General features: G+C 45.3%; 2 protein-coding genes across 6 annotated transcripts in view; one reads left to right on the top strand and one right to left on the bottom strand.

Annotated features, from left to right (window-relative positions):
- Window positions 1-9,622, bottom strand: part of SZT2 (SZT2 subunit of KICSTOR complex) — a 52,472-nt gene extending 42,850 nt beyond the window's left edge. For all 4 annotated transcript variants that reach the window (XM_059920661.1, XM_059920672.1, XM_059920691.1 and 1 more), the window contains exon 1: window positions 9,526-9,622. In XM_059920661.1, the coding sequence (XP_059776644.1) occupies window positions 9,526-9,552 (27 nt within the window). In that variant the 5' untranslated portion in view covers window positions 9,553-9,622. The remainder of the gene's footprint in view (window positions 1-9,525) is intronic.
- Window positions 9,623-9,697: 75 nt separating this feature from the next.
- Window positions 9,698-15,292, top strand: MED8 (mediator complex subunit 8). 2 transcript variants are annotated; one of them, XM_059920647.1, is made up of 7 exons: window positions 9,698-9,735; window positions 11,118-11,236; window positions 12,259-12,403; window positions 13,095-13,235; window positions 13,428-13,509; window positions 13,874-14,122; window positions 14,964-15,292. In XM_059920647.1, the coding sequence occupies exons 1-7, from the start codon at window positions 9,730-9,732 to the stop codon at window positions 15,026-15,028; spliced, it is 807 nt and encodes a 268-aa protein (XP_059776630.1). In that variant the 5' UTR covers window positions 9,698-9,729; the 3' UTR covers window positions 15,029-15,292. The 2 variants fall into 2 exon arrangements, with proteins under 2 accessions (XP_059776630.1, XP_059776620.1); XM_059920637.1 differs by lacking the exon at window positions 9,698-9,735 and adding an exon at window positions 9,768-10,127.
- The last annotated feature ends 480 nt before the right edge of the window (window positions 15,293-15,772 follow it).

Genomic DNA, 15,772 nt, shown 5'->3' with positions numbered 1-15,772 from the left:
TAGAGGAAGCCCTCGCACAGAAACGAAGACCCAACACAGCCATAAATAAATAAATAAATAAATAAATAAACAAATAAATAAATAAATAAATAAATAAATAAAAATAAGGGTCAACTGGTCTGAACTCCTCCAATGTTTCCTCCAGATTAACCCTTATCTGTAACATTCCTTTACCCCCTTACTCTTGCCTCAGATGAAAAGATTACTCTCCTCCTGTTTAGACAAACTGCAAATTTCTCCTCCAGCGTTCCTAGTGTGGGGGACAGGCTGTGAGGAAGTGAGCTACCTGTTGAGAAACGGGATGTTGAAAGGAAGTGAAGATTTTTTTTTTTTTCAATAATGGGGAAATATGCATGGAGAAGAGATGGAAAAAGTCCTGTAAAAGCAATAATGAAGGGTGCCTGATGTCGGAGAAGAGTGTGGAGAGCAGAGATGCAATGACTAAAGATGAAGAAAGTCTTTCTTCTTCAGAAGGCAAGCATAAAGAGGTATAGAAACAGATATTAGAAAATGGCATGCATGAGAGGAGAAGGAAGAAGAGGGAAGGAACTCATATTTATTGAGCACCTAAAATACATTCAATAGTACACTGTAAAAGTTAAGTACAAGAATTTCAGATTCAAACAGCCTGGGTTTGAATCCCAATTCAGCTTCTTATTAGCTGTGAGATTGTGGAAAAGGCACTCAAACTATTTAAGCCTCAGTGTCCTCATTTGTAAAATGGAGATAAATCCTAATACCAATCTAATTGTGCTGTTCTGCGGATGAAGGGAAACCGCGCATATGAAGCACTCAGCACAGTGCATGGCACTTATAAGAATATAATAGGGCTTCCCTGGTGGCGCAGTGGTTGAGAATCTGCCTGCCAATGCAGGGGACATGGGTTCGAGCCCTGGTCTGGGAAGATCCCACATGCCGCGGAGCAACTAGGCCCGTGAGCCACAGCTACTGAGCCTGCGCGTCTGGAGCCTGTGCTCCACAACAAGAGAGGCCACGATAATGAGAGGCCCGCGCACCGCGATGAAGAGTGGTCCCCACTTGCCGCAACTAGAGAAAGCCCTCGCACAGAAACGAAGACCCAACACAAACATAAATAAATAAATAAATAAATAAATAAACCCCAAAAGTTAAAAAAAAAAAAAAGAATATAATAGAAGTTAATTATTACAGGTTATTACCAGGCCCAATACTAGGCTCTTTACCTAAGTAACTGCATTCAGTCTTCACACAAAACATTTAATAGAAGAAAGCTGAGGTCCAAAAAAGTTAAGTGACTTAGCAGAATTCATAGGCATAGGGTCAGAAGTCAAACCCAGGCTTGATGAGCTGCAAAACCCATCTACTGAGTGTGACAACTGGATCAAACTGGGGACTTAAGAGCAGAAAAGATTTAAAGTGGTTACAAGAAGGAACACGATGGGGGTTTATAAATAGAAAGGATGCTTTGACATAATCAAAAAGACAATTTAAACATCAATATGATGTGATTTAGTATTATTTTGTGTTTTGTCTCTACACCATCTAAAATCACATTTTGGGAAATACCACTCTGTTGTACTGTTTCCCTGCACTGGGCTGAGGCAGGCCCTGGCTAGGATTTTGGATTTTATCCAAGAGTTAGGTCAAGCTACCAAACTCTTTTTTCAGCAGGGCAGTACTATTATATCTGCATTCAAAAAAATTCCGTCTGGCTACCACATGATTTAGAAAGATCCCCTAACAACCAGGGGAGATGACAATGGCCTAGACCAGAGCTACTCAAAGTAGCCATTCTGTGAACTGTTTGAGACTGTTCCTGAAGAGACAAGTAGTTGTGCTAGAACGTAAAACCAGCACTGCCTTTCACTGAGAGAGTCTTAGAAAAGTCAGTTGAACTAAACTTCAAGACAAGTGAGCAAGTGAAGTGAGCTCAATTGTACTTTAAGGAATCTTTAGAATAAGATGGACAAGAACCGGTGATTAACTGAAGTAGGGAGGAAAGTAACCAAAAAAAACCAAAAAAAACAAGGCGTCAAGGATGACTACGGCAACATCAGAAACGAGTAAGTTGCAGGATGATTTCCATTAGCTAGAGAAATCAGATATAGCTATTTCCCATTATTTCTAACCACCATCCCCCTCAAAAGATCCCATCAAACTGAACGCTCTCATTGCCAAACTCCTAAAAAGACAAAAGGGGTCTACTGGCAAAGAAGGAAACTGCAGCAATTACCTGCCCTCTCTTTCTCTGATCCTTGGTCTCAGGAGGAGATACTCCCATAAATAAATAAATAGAAAAGACAGTCTTCTCCCTGATTAACATCTCGAAAATTCTGCCAGATTGCCTAATTTCTTTCCCACAGTGTTAGTCTATTAACTTGGGTATACTTACATATTGTACTGTAAAACATTTAGCATTAACTTTTCATTGGTATTTTGTCAACACCCTTATAAGAAATTCAAGGCCTGATGGCTTCCATATGTATGATTAGAGCACCAATAAACACCATAAAATATATTCATTTGTATTGGGCTTTGGCTTTCGCAGAGAAGGAGCAACGGCGCTCAATGCCAATAGGCAACCTCTCCCTCAGGATTGGCTGAACTGGTGTGGGTATGATATTAGTGATCTCTCTCGTCTACAAGTTGACTATGCTGGATCCTTGCCAAGGTTCTTATCTAAAAAAGGACGGGCTGGGCTCAGTATTATCAGAATAGGAAGGATATCCCAGTTCAGCAGCCCTTTCTGTTTATCACTCTATCCCCAGAGCCTGGTGCATTGCCTGGCAATAGGATGCTCAATAAAATTTTGCTGAATAAGTGAATTCACTATATATTCTAAGCTAAGCAAAGCAAACGCAGCATTTAAAATGAATCACAGGCAGTACAACTCTTCTTAAGGTGAGGTAATCTTAACAATCTTCTCCACATTTTTCCTTTTGTTCTTCTTTGGTGCTTAGTAAAGACTTTTTTTCAAGTGCCAGCCTGTTTCAGTTATGCAAGGAAATATCCAGGAGAGGAGTTTTGGCCCATATTGAGCCAGGGTTAAAGGAGGGGCCACCGTAAGGACAGCTGGGGACACTTGGTCACTTCATCTTCTAGGACTAAAATCTTGGCCACTCTGGGTTTAATAAATGAACTTTTCCATGATTCCCTACACTGTTTGTTATCTCTGCTAGGCATTAACAAAGCAGTCTGGACTTCTTAATCGCATCCACCACAGTTTATAATGAAGAATTTGTGTATTTTTTAACGTTGGTTTCCCCTACAAGTGTAGAAGCTCCAGGGAGGTAGGGGCTGTCTATATTGTTCTTTGCTGTATCTCTAGCAACTAGCGCAGTGCCAAGACACACTAAGGGTTTGAGTATTTGTTGAATGAATGTATGAATGAGGGAAATTGCTCTCGCAAGCTATATTTATTCTCTTCTCTATTTCAAGCTATGTTCTTAGTATCTTACCAGAGATTCCTAATTTTTCATTTTTATCAACATCTGGCTTTTGTTGTTCAAGAGTTCTCATCCTTCCTCATCTGCTTTATGGAAAAACTAACCCAGTCTGTTGTTTGGACTTTTCCTTTGCCTCCATGAAAGTTGTTTTTACCAAGTTTTTTTTTTCACTAGTATGTTCTTTACTGGTATTATCTTCTTTTCTACAATTCTGGAATCGGGGGAAGGGGAGTTGTAGTGTAAACTCTAATAGATTTGTTTTAGACAGAATTACAGTATTATGGAAAGAAAATGTGATATGATAGCTGAGACTCTGGGCTTGAATTTTAGTTTCCTCCTCTATAAAATACCACCACCTACCCCAATGATGGGTGAAAGCACATTGTAAAGTTAAAAGTGCCACATAAATGCACACAGTAGTAGTAACAAGGTGCTGCTTCTTTGAGTCTGGAGGAAGTCCTGCACAGCCATTCCCTTCAGCTTTTTTGGCTCACCCCCACTTAGTTGGCAGAGTTGGAAATTTCTTCACACTGAGCCAGAATCTGTCTTGTTGATATTACCTTGACCTGCTCTTGAAATCTGTTCTCTTGAACATATCTAACTCACTTTGGGTTTTACCTCCTGGGGCCACACAGGGAAAAATCTGACCCTCTGCCAAAGGAGAAGCTATCAAACATCTGATGATGGTTCTGAGTCTTTGATTCTCCATAACAAACATCTCCAGGTTCCTTACATGTATCTCAAATGGCATGGTTTCAAGTTCCCTCACTATTTTATATCTCAGATCACGTGCCTACAAATGAGCTCTGGATGGTCTACTTTTCAACTTAAAATGTGGGGGCCAGAAGAGAGCACAATACCCAGGTGAGGTCACAGATTCAGAATCTCCTAGATTCTATTTACTTCAGGCGAAGCTTTACCATGTTATTGACCCGAGAAACCTCTCTGACTTTCTCGCTTCTGCTGCTGCTTAGACACATCCTCCATTCTCTCCTCATGCAGCTGGCTTTTTTGGGACACACACAATTATTCAATTCGTCCTATTACATTGGATAAATCCAGCCTATTTTCTATTGTGAAGCTTGACTGCTGTTTTGTCTTCTAGTAAATCTCTTTCCAGCTTAATTTCCCTGCTAATTTGATCAGGATGCCATCAAGTCCTCATCCAAGTCCCAAGAGGACAAAGGCAAGGTGAGCATGCATTCATTTATCAGTCAACAAATTTACGGACAGCCTGATACATGCTAGCACTGGGCTAGGTCCTAAGGATACAATGGAAAGCAAAAATTGGCATTCTCTGCCCTCACAAGATTTACCCTATAGTGGAGGAAAAAACTAATCAAATAATCACTCTAAATACTATATTAATACAAACTAAGTGTGCCAAGGATAAGAATGTGGTTTTATGACAGCATGTAACAAAGTAACCTGATTCAGGCAAGAGTCTTAAGAGAAAGTGACCCTGAAGACTGAGCAGGGTTGGCCTAGTGAGGAGGGAAAGGGGAATACACCAGATGGAGGATATAAACAAGCACTGTCCTATTAGAAGATTTTCTTCACACTATTTGTTAGTAGGCTGCTTAATTCCACTGCTGTGCAGCTTCCATTTCTCCACCTCGTTTCGAAGGTTATTTTGAATGACAGACTGACTCTTCAAGGCCAAACTGAAGTCTAGTTCACCAATCAGTTCTTATAGAATCCACTGTCTTGAAACCAGGAACGTTTCCTAACTCGAGTTTTCTCGCAACATTCCCCCCATACACGACCCTTCCAAGTCAACAACTACATTTTCACAAACATCATCTCTAAGTCTTCGTCACATTCAAGAGGTGATTTAGGGCTTCCCTGGTGGCGCAGTGGTTGAGAATCTGCCTGCTAATGCAGGGCACACGGGTTCGAGCCCTGGTCTGGGAGGATCCCACATGCCACGGAGCAGCTAGTCCCGTGAGCCACAAATAGTGAGCCTGCGCGTCTGGAGCCTGTGCTCTGCAACAAGAGAGGCCACGATAGTGAGAGGCCCGCGCAGCGTGATGAAGAGTGGCCCCCGCTTGCCGCAGCTGGGGGAAGCCCTCGCATAGAAACGAAGACCCAACACACCCAAATAAATAATAATAATTAAAGGTGCTAATAATTAAAAAAAAAAAAAGCCAGACCCTTAGCTCTTTAAAAAAAAAAAAAGAGGTGATTTAACAGAACTAAAGACTCAAGAATTAATTAAAGCAGCTAGAATGGTATTTTTCCAAGTGTGATCCAAGGACCAGCAGCATCAGAACCACCTGAGGTGCTTGTTAAAATGCAGATTCCTGGGCGCCATCCGAGACCACCTGAATTAAGAGCTGAGAGAGCTTGGGAAGCTATACGTAACAAGCTCCCCCAAGTGATTCTTCCGCTTTCCTGTTTGAGAATCCCTGAATTAGTTGTGTTCTCCCAGCACCCACACTCATATGGAGCTTTAATCCCTGACACTTAATCCTTCTGAGTCTGAAGTGCACTGGAGCAGTCTGGCAAAGAGAAAGCAGGGTTTCGAAGTCAGAGATCTGGATTTAAATCTGGCTCTACTACTTGCTATCTAGGTGAGCTTGGACAAGTTAGTTTTTCCAGGCCTCAGTTTCTTCATCTATAACATGTGGATAAGAATGTCTACTTCAGGGACTTCCTTGGTGGCGCAGTGGTTAGGAATCCGCCTGCCAATGCAGGGGACACGGGTTCGAGCCCTGGTCCAGGAAGATCCCACATGCCGCGGAGCAACTAAGCCCGTGCGCCACAACTACTGAGCCTGCGCTCTAGAGCCCGCGAACTACAACTACTGAGCCCAAGTGCCACAACTACTGAAGCCCGTGCGCCTAGAGCCCATGCTCCACAACAAGAGAAGCCACCGCAATGAGAAGCCCGCGCACCGCAACGAAGAGTAGCTCCCACTCGCCGCAACTAGAGAAAAGCCCACGTGCAGCAACGAAGACCCAATGCAGCCAAAAATAAATAAATAAAATAAATAAATTTTAAAAAAAGAAAAGAATGTCTACTTCAGAAGGATGTTGTGGCAATTAATCAGGAGAGTCAGAACAATGATAGAGGAAGCCTATCATTCTTTGGAACATTTATTGAGGCCTCTATACCATTTATAGCAAGATGAATAAAACATTATCAGGCACTGTGCTGCATACCATGTATACCAGGATGAAGCAAACACTGTCCATCTCGTTAATTTGTTGTTTGTTCATTGCCCCTGTCCCTTGGTGGTTAAGGTATAAATTATTCCTGGAGACTTTTCCAACCCCTGTGCTGTTTTCTGTTGACAGAATCCCACAAAATAATGTAGTCTCCACATGCCTTTGAACCACTGTACTTATACCAAAGTCCTGAACCTGTAGCATGGCCTCAACCTGAATCTTCTTCACCAGCCTTCTCTCTCACCCACCTCCACCTGAGTTCGAGCGCCTTGGATCAAACGCTGGTTCTGCTGCTTATTAGTATAAGGCCTTGGTGAAGTTACTTAAACTCTCTGTGCCTTAATTTCCCCATCTGAGAAACAGGGATAGTAAGAGTGCTTTTTTTTTTTTTTTTAAGATTTTTTTGATGTGGACCATCTTTAAAGTCTTTATTGAATTTGTTATAATATTACTTCTGTTTTATGCTTTGGTTTTTTGGCCACGAGGTATGTGGGATCTTAGCTCCCCGACCAGGGATCAAACCCGCACCCGCACCCCCTACACTGGAAGGCTTAGTCTTAACCACTGGACTGCCAGGGAAGTCCCAACAGTGTCTATTTCACAGGGGTTTTCCCAGTATTAGATGATACTCAGTAAGCACTCGTGTTAGCTATTCTCATTGCCACTGCGCCCACACTGGCAGCTGCTTCGTCTTAGTTCTCTGAAGGTTCTCAGTTCCTCCTCACCTCAGCATTTTCACTGTTCCCTCTGCCTGTAATGCGCTCTGCCTCTTCTCACAGCCACCTTCCACTCCTTCTTCAGGCTTAAATGTCATTCCTCTGAGGCTTTCTGATCCACCCCCTCCACTGAACAATTAGGTTAAGAACCCCTGTTAAACACTCATTCATTCCGTACTTTTCCTTTGAAGCGCTTATTATCATAATTCAACATGTGCACTCCATTAGAACAGGGAATGTGTCTTACACTGCTCCGTATCCACCCTGATAATTAGCACAGTTCTGAGTCCATAGCAGCAGCATAAAATAATTTAAGTATCTGAGGAATGAATGACTTCTTAAATCTGACTATGCCCAATATTTCTCTCTTGGAATTGTAATAACCTCTAACAATCAGTCACTTTTCTGCTCAGGGGCAGAACTCTTTACTCCCTTTACCTTCTGAGATAAAATTTTCAGAAATGTAAATCAAGAATTCAACAAATGAACTTTTGGCTGAGTGAGACTTCCAGGAGCGTATGTCTTGACTCCAAGTTCCTTTAGATTTGCACTGCTCAATATGGTAGCCATTACCATATGGGGCTACTGAGCACTTGAGATGTTGCTAGTCCAAAGTGAGATACGCTGTAAAATACACTCTGGATTTTAAAGACTTCGTACAATAAAAGAATGTTAAATATCTCATAATTTTTAATATTTATTACATATTGAAATGATAATGTTTTGGAAATATGGGGTTAAAGAAAAATATATTATTAAAGTTAATTTTACCTGTTTTTTTTTTACCTTTTTAAATGTGGCTACTAGAAAACTGACATATATGCCTTGCATTGGATGCAGTGCTGTTTTAGACTACCTGCCTAAAAGGTATGTTGTGTTTCACCACAACATCCCTCCATTTCTTCTCATTTTAACCCATAACAAAACATACTCCAAATTCCTTCATCGGTTTTTCTCAATGATATCTCTGATGCGTAGGCTACTCCATCACCCCTGTCGACACATCTGATCCTTTTTAATAGGGTAGTTTCCTACAACCATATTTAATCTTGGGTCTCGTGACATCGAATTGGAGATTCACCATCCTGTGGCTACTTTATTATTTATACTGTAAACACTATGACTAAGAACACAAGATCTACAGCAGACCACCAGTTTTGGAGTCCTGGCTCTGGTACTTACTAGCTGTGCAACTTTATTACTCTTAATATCTATCTCTGTGCCTCAGTTTCCTCAACTGAAAAATGGGGATGATAGTATTGTCTACTGAGTAGGGTTCAGAGTATTAACTGATGTTGGTAAAGTGCTGAGATGGTCCCTGACACACAGTAAGCATTCAATAAGTAATGACAACTATCTGCATCATTATACACATCTCTCACCCTTCCCATCTACTCATATATTCTCTTGTAACACCGGGCCCCTCTCCTAGTGACGTTGTTCTTTCCAAATCCGAGATTTTACACTCAGATCTTCTAACTCCAAAACTCTGCTACACCCCAGCTGAGAGTAGCACTTGGGTAAGGTACTTCTATCGATTCTCAGCTTCTTACCTGTAAATGACAGTGGGTATTGCCACCTTCCTTTGCACAAGTTTGAATGACACAATGTATATAAAGTTCCTTGCATGGTCCTTAGCACCTTACGGATACTTTATTTGCATTTTCTGATTTAAAGCATGTGACCCTAACAATACACCAATGATAAGTACTTTATGAAGAAGGAAACAGGCCGGGAAGTCAAGACTTGCCCGAAGTTGCACAGATAGTTACACGGCAGCGCCAATACCGGAACGAGGTTTCTCTCTGAGTCAAATGTTTTTTCATGAAACCAAAGTTGCTCTCCAAAAGCATGAGCGATAGAACTAAATTCATGCTGTTTACGCCATTCCAATATTTGAAGAAATGCAGCAACTGGCAAAGCTGCCCACTGAAACTGCAACGGAAAATCAAAATACAGGTTTTCTTAATACCATTACGAGGTCAAAGAACCCGAGAGCCCTAGAGTTGGCGTCGTGGATGAAATTTCGGCAAACAAAACAGCGACAAGTTCCTTCTCTAGCCCCCCCAGGAAAGTGCGGGTGAGGAGATACGATTGTCTGGGCCTCGGGCTGGCCCGGCGGCCCCGGACCCGGAGGAGGCCACGGCCGCGCCCGGCCGCCGGGCCTTCCCCCTCGGATCTCGGGACCCAGCGCTGCGCCCGCCCGCCCCTCACCTCCGGCTCCGGGCGCTCCGAGGCCATCACACAGCCCTCCCGCGCCGGCCCGGGCCAGAGAAGCTGCTCCGCTCGTGACCCCTGACCCGGCGGCCTGGCGACCGGCGGGACAGGAAGTGAGGGGGAGGGCCGAGTTCTGAGCTTTCTGATTGGCTGACTTGGGAAACGGAAGAGGAAGTCTTTGACACCGCCCCTGTTGCCGCAATGCAGGTGAGGGCCAGGTTGGCGCTAGTGACCGCTAGCTAGCTTCGGGTATCGGGACCGAGAGTGGGCTGGCGGAGGAGGGAGTGAGGAGTTGGGGCTGAGAGGAGAGGGTAGAGCCCTCGACCGTCGAATAAGGGGACGCGCGATGGGGCAGAGGCCCACTGGCGAGGGAGCGGCGCAGATGAGAGATAGGGGTGGAGCTCGGCTGACGGGAGACAGACTGCGGTTAAGTCGGGAGGGAGAAGGCAGCACTGACTTGCTAGGGTGTGGGAAAGGATCAGGTTGTAATTTGGGAAGGTTGAGGTGCAGTCCGAGGAAGACGGCTCAAGAAAGTGGTGGATCGGCTCAGGCCCCGGCCTAGGCTGTTGGATGGCCGCTGTTGGATGCCGACAGAACAGGTAATCTGTAATTGGAGAGAAGCCCGAGGGTGGAAGGAATTGTGGGACCGCGGTGGCCAAAAGCCAGACTAATATAACCTGAGGCCGTGGGTGGAACCCAGGATCAAGGCTCCTGTCCTAAACGTTGGCGATTTGGTAAGACAGTTTTGCTTCATTCTTCCTAGTCTGTGCCCGATAGTAATTAAGGATGAAATGAAATGAAACTGGAGGCCATAGATGGAAAGGAAATGCTTTGGAGACCCCCCTCCCCCAGCATTTAAAATAGTTTGTGTAGTGCTTAGGGGCATGTGCATTTTGTTTGTTTGTTTGTTTTGTTTTTCATTTGTCACTTAGTTTCTTGCAGCTGGTAGCCTCTCCGTAAGTTTTTAGAGGTTGACTAAGCTTGTGAAAGGGGCACAGGAATATTGGCACAGAGAAAAAATGAGTGCAGATTAATTTAGCAAGGAGGAGGTTGAAGCAGCAAAGACTGAGGGCAAATGAAAGTGGGGGGTGGCAGCGGTGGTGGCGGCGGCAGTGGCAGGTATTCAGAGGAGCCTTCATGTGTAGGTAGATTTTCCAGAGATTGTATCATGGGCAAGAACGGCTAGACTCACCGGCAGGTTTTAGGACAGAGGAAGTCAGAGTATGTATGCTGCAGAGGTGCCCAAAAGATAATAAACCCCAGGCATTAGGTCTGGTGAAAATTGCTCAGTGGGAGAGAATAGAGTGTACCTAATACAGAGAAAAACCAGGCCTGGATTAGGAGCAATGAGAGAAAGGAATCAGTAGGTAGGAGGAATTGAGGTCAGATGAATGGGTTTAAAGGTCTAAGGGTTGACGCTGTCTGTAACCCTAATACCAAAGAAAGTAAACAACCTGGCTCTCCCTATGCCAATGAGATCCTGTGTCACTGGACTGGTGTCGCACACTGTCATCCTGGCTTTTCAGCCTTCCTCTGTATGTGTCATCCTCACACTCATCTGAGTAACCAACCTATTCCTATTGGTGCAGAGGGAGGAGAAGCAGCTTGAGGCATCATTAGATGCACTGCTGAGTCAAGTGGCTGATCTGAAGAACTCACTGGGGAGTTTCATTTACAAGTTGGAGAATGAGTATGACCGGCTGACCTGGTAAGGGTTCCCAGGGCAAGTTGGGGAGGGCTCCATGGGTGGGGGGCCAGGCCACCTGCTGGATAGGACATTTCCAGTGACGTAAGCATTTATCAGTTTGCAAACATCTTTTGATTTAGAAAGAGTTGGGTTTCCCAACATTTAACTTTGAAGTTGGCTTTGGGCCCCCAGGGTAAGGAAGTAGAGAGATGCCCAGTTTCCCAGCCCAGGTTCTCACTAGCTTTTGATTCTCATTCTTTGACTTCTCTGGGAGGACGTCTTCCCGCAGTGGGTCCTCCCACTACAGTATTCATACTGGATCTCTTGCCACGGATGTTGCTGAGTCTTTTAGGCCCAGTCTACTCTAGAAGTGTGGATACTATTTTTAGGCCAGAAAGGAGACTTTTACCCAGTTTCTGAAGTTTTAGTGATAATAGTGTAGCCATGGTTCCTATTTTGCCATTGTCCTCACCCCCATTCAAATATAGTAGTCCCCCCTAATCTGTGGGGGATAAGTTCTAAGACCCTCTGTGGATGCCTGCAACTGTGATAGTACTGAAACCTACACTGTATATACTATGGTTTTTTTCCTATACTAATGGGGTGGGTAGCGTATACAGCATGGATATGCTGGACAAAGGGGTGATTAACGTCCTGGGTGGGACAGAGCAGGATGAAGCAAGACTTCATCACGCTGCTCAGAACAGCGCCCAGTTTAAAACTTATGGATTGCTTTTTTCTGGAATTTGCCATGTAATATTTTTGGACTGTGGTTGACCATGGGTAGATGAAACCTCGGAAAGTGAAACTGCAGATAAGGGGGGCCTGCTGTAATGACCTGCCTTTCTTCTCCATCTGTATCAGAAACTGAAAGTGTGTCCCTCTTTCTTAACCCCATAATCCCTGTGAGCCAGTCTAGTTCCTGCCCAGGCCAGCCATAGGGCTATGAGTGTTTTGGGGGTGAGTCTGGGTATTCCTAGTCTGAAGGACCCCTTTGAGGCTCCTTTACCGGGAACATTCTGACACCTTCTTTCCACCACCAGGCCATCTGTCCTGGACAGCTTTGCCTTGCTCTCTGGACAGTTGAACACTCTGAACAAGGTCTTGAAGCATGAAAAGACACCACTGTTCCGTAACCAGGTCATCATCCCTCTGGTGTTGTCCCCAGACCGAGATGAAGATCTCATGGTAAGAGGAGGAGAGGGGTGCAACTTGGGAAATTAAGTTCTTAGATGAGGACTGAGGGCGCAGTGGTTGGTTGGCTATTCTAGAAGTTCTGAATGTGCAGTAGTGTGTGGCAGTAAGAAGCGAGGGCTGCATTTTGGAGCCCTTGCTTTTTGTCCTTCTGGAGTTGGGAGAGCCACTCCCAAACTGAATTAATCTGAGGCATTTGTCACCAAGACAAAGACCTTTTTCCTCCAGCACCTGTCTTGAGCAGAAAGTATGTTCTTTTGTGACTTTTTCTATTTCTTTTTTTTTTTTTGGTTTTGTTGTCATTGTTGTTTTTTGGCTGAGCTGCGCGGCATGTGGGATCTTAGTTCCCTGACCAGGGATCCAACCCGTGCTCCCTGCAGTGAAAGCATGGAGTCTTAACCATTGGACCACCCGGGAAGTCCCTGACTTTTTCTCTTTCAATCTTTGATTTAAATGTGGCAGAGAGAGGTTTATCCTTAGGTCTGGTAGAGATAGGGGAGTGAGAAGACAGAACTGAAGGATGGAGTGAGGGGGATAGTGTCTTAGGAAGTCAGATATTGTTAGTCTCAGGTTGTGTTTTCCCTGAAAATGCACTGTTTGCCTTTGGAAGGAACTATGTATATATCAGGCCAGATTGAATTTTCTTGGAGTGCACAGTAGGATCAATAAAATCTGTGTGTTACAGAGGCAGACTGAAGGACGGGTACCTGTTTTCAGCCATGAGGTGGTCCCTGACCATTTGAGAACCAAGCCTGACCCTGAGGTAGAAGAGCAAGAGAAGCAGCTGACAACGGATGCTGCCCGCATTGGTGCTGATGCAGCTCAGGTTGGACTGAGTCACTGCCCTGCTGCCCCCACCCCGAGTTTTATCATGAGAAGCTGGGCATTACCACCTCTGTATGGTAGGGATGCACAGCTGGTTACCCCTCAGTTGCCCCTGGAATAGCCCAAGGAAGAAACTTCCCCGTAATCATTTCTTGCTTGCCCTAATCTCTGCACAAATTTATGTGTGTTGCAGAAGCAGATCCAGAGCTTGAATAAAATGTGCTCAAACCTTCTGGAGAAAATCAGCAAAGAGGAACGAGAAGCGGAGAGTGGAGGTACGGAGGGATTGGTGGCAAAACGGAGGAGGAAAGAGGGATAAGATCAATCGGAAGGGTGGTGTTGGTAGTGGTGAAGTGAGGACGTAAGGATGTGCTGCTTAGGAAAAGGTATGCGTCCATTCTGTTAGCCTTTTGTATTTCTGGCCAGCCCTGGAGCAGGTGGAGGAAATGGGCAAAGGGAGAAGGGAGTATTCTGAGATAGTCATGGGGGTCCTCTGGCTCTTCCTCTGGGCTGCCAGGGAGCCTAGATTCTGCTGAAGTCAGAACTCCAAGCCCTGGTACCCATACTGGTCTTCCTGCTGCTAGGTTCGGTCCAGGGCCAGAAGCATACCTCGGGGTCCCCACTTACCTTTTTCTTCAGGTCTCCGGCCGAACAAGCAGACCTTTAACCCAGCAGACACCAATGCATTAGTGGCAGCTGTTGCCTTTGGGAAGGGGCTGTCTAATTGGAGGCCTTCAGGCAGCAGTGGTCCTGGCCAGCCGGGCCAGCCAGGAGCTGGGACAATCCTCTCAGGAGCCTCAGGATTACAGCAGGTGCAGATGGCAGGAGCTCCAAGTCAGCAGCAGCCAATGCTCAGTGGGGTGCAGATGGCCCAAGCAGGTCAACCAGGTAAGGTGACAGGGATTGGCATGGTGGCAGACCTTGAGCAGGGAAGTGGGAATAAGCTGGGTTATCTGGGGCCCCAGCATCCCCAGAGCTGGAGATATTCTCCTTTTCTCCCTTGGACTGTGACCCAGAAAATAAGCTTTTGGAGTAAAAGTCTCATTTGAGACTCTTAATAGGCACCAGACAATGAGGAAGAACTTTGACGAGCAGAAACTGCTCTCACCTCCCACCCCATCTCAGACCTCGGTCTCAACTACCCTTCTGTCCCCTTTAACTCTGGATATTAGGTGTGTTGTCACTGTCTTGTCTTAGGTAGAGAAATGAATGGTCAGACCTTCATTAGGACCATTGGGTAGGTGTGTTGGGAATGGACAAGCAGGCAAGTTTCCCGGTGCTGCGTGTATTCCTTTCTCTGTATCCTGTCTCTCCTGCTCGCCTTTAGTAATTATAAGAACAGCCTGGCAGAGTTCAGATGCAGGCAGCTAGAAGAGGTATTTTTCTTCCAAGCTGTCTAGGCAAAGGGACAATTAAAATAAGCGAGGACATAGCACTCTTTTACCTGTGACATTAAATGGGGGTCCCACAGATTTAGTTCTCTTTTTCTAGGAGGGGATGAGCAGGAGCCGGGTGTGTTCCAACCCCTCCCACTATTCCTCCCCCTAGACACCTTCAGGGAGAGGGCTGGACGAGGAGCCATACCTCTGAGCCTTGCCGTCCAGGGTCAGATGCCACAGAGATTCTGAGACGATAGCGGAGGTGCAGAAGGGAACCTGAGAGACCACATTTCTGATTTACCATGAACGTCTTACTGTGCTTCAGGTGTCTTTCTTCATGTTCCTTTTAGGGAAAATGCCAAGTGGAATAAAAACCAACATCAAGTCGGCTTCCATGCATCCCTACCAGCGGTGAGTGTGGCCGACAACCTCCACTCTCAGGTGCTCTTTGCAGAGTTGGGCAGTGAAACTGCCGTTTGCCCAAAGCTGACCTAGATGGGTATAATAAAAAGAATACGGGCTTTCAGCCACAGACAGATCCCATCTCCACTGCCGACTAGCTGTGTGACCTTGGGCAAGTGACCGAATTTTTCTGAGCCGGTTTTCTTGTTTATAAATGGTGATAATACCTACCTCATAGGGTTGTTGTGAGGATTAAAATGGGAAAATGAATGTAAAACACTTGGCACGGTCTATGAAATAATGGGTATTCAATAAATGAGAGTTTCTACAGCCACTTCTCCCCACTGCCCCCTCTTCAGTCCTCGATCCAGAACTTATCCTGATCTGATACTGCTTCATGTCTGTGGTGAGCTGATGGACACAAGATCATGGACCACTCAGCTCTGTTTGAAAGCCTGTGCTTATTTCGTGCTGCCAGAAACGATGACAGCCTCTATGTCCTTAGAGGCTTACTGTCTCCGCAGGCCTTCCTGCCCAGATTCCATCCTGGCCATCTCTCCAAGCTGCAGGTGACGAGGCCTCTGGGCTGAGACAGACCGTCCACTTGTGGCTCTGGAGAAGCTCAGGCCTGCTCTACTCTCCATCCTCTGAGAAGCCAATTCAGCTCTTATCTGGGAAATAGTCACAAAGTACCCTATCCTTTACCCTACCCTTCACACACGAAGGAAGATGTTGAAGGCCCGGTATATGGGGGCTT

This window comes from Balaenoptera ricei, chromosome 1 (genome assembly GCF_028023285.1).
Source record: "Balaenoptera ricei isolate mBalRic1 chromosome 1, mBalRic1.hap2, whole genome shotgun sequence".
Taxonomy (NCBI): Eukaryota; Metazoa; Chordata; class Mammalia; order Artiodactyla; family Balaenopteridae; genus Balaenoptera; species Balaenoptera ricei.
This window is presented reverse-complemented; position numbering and strand designations above follow the sequence as displayed.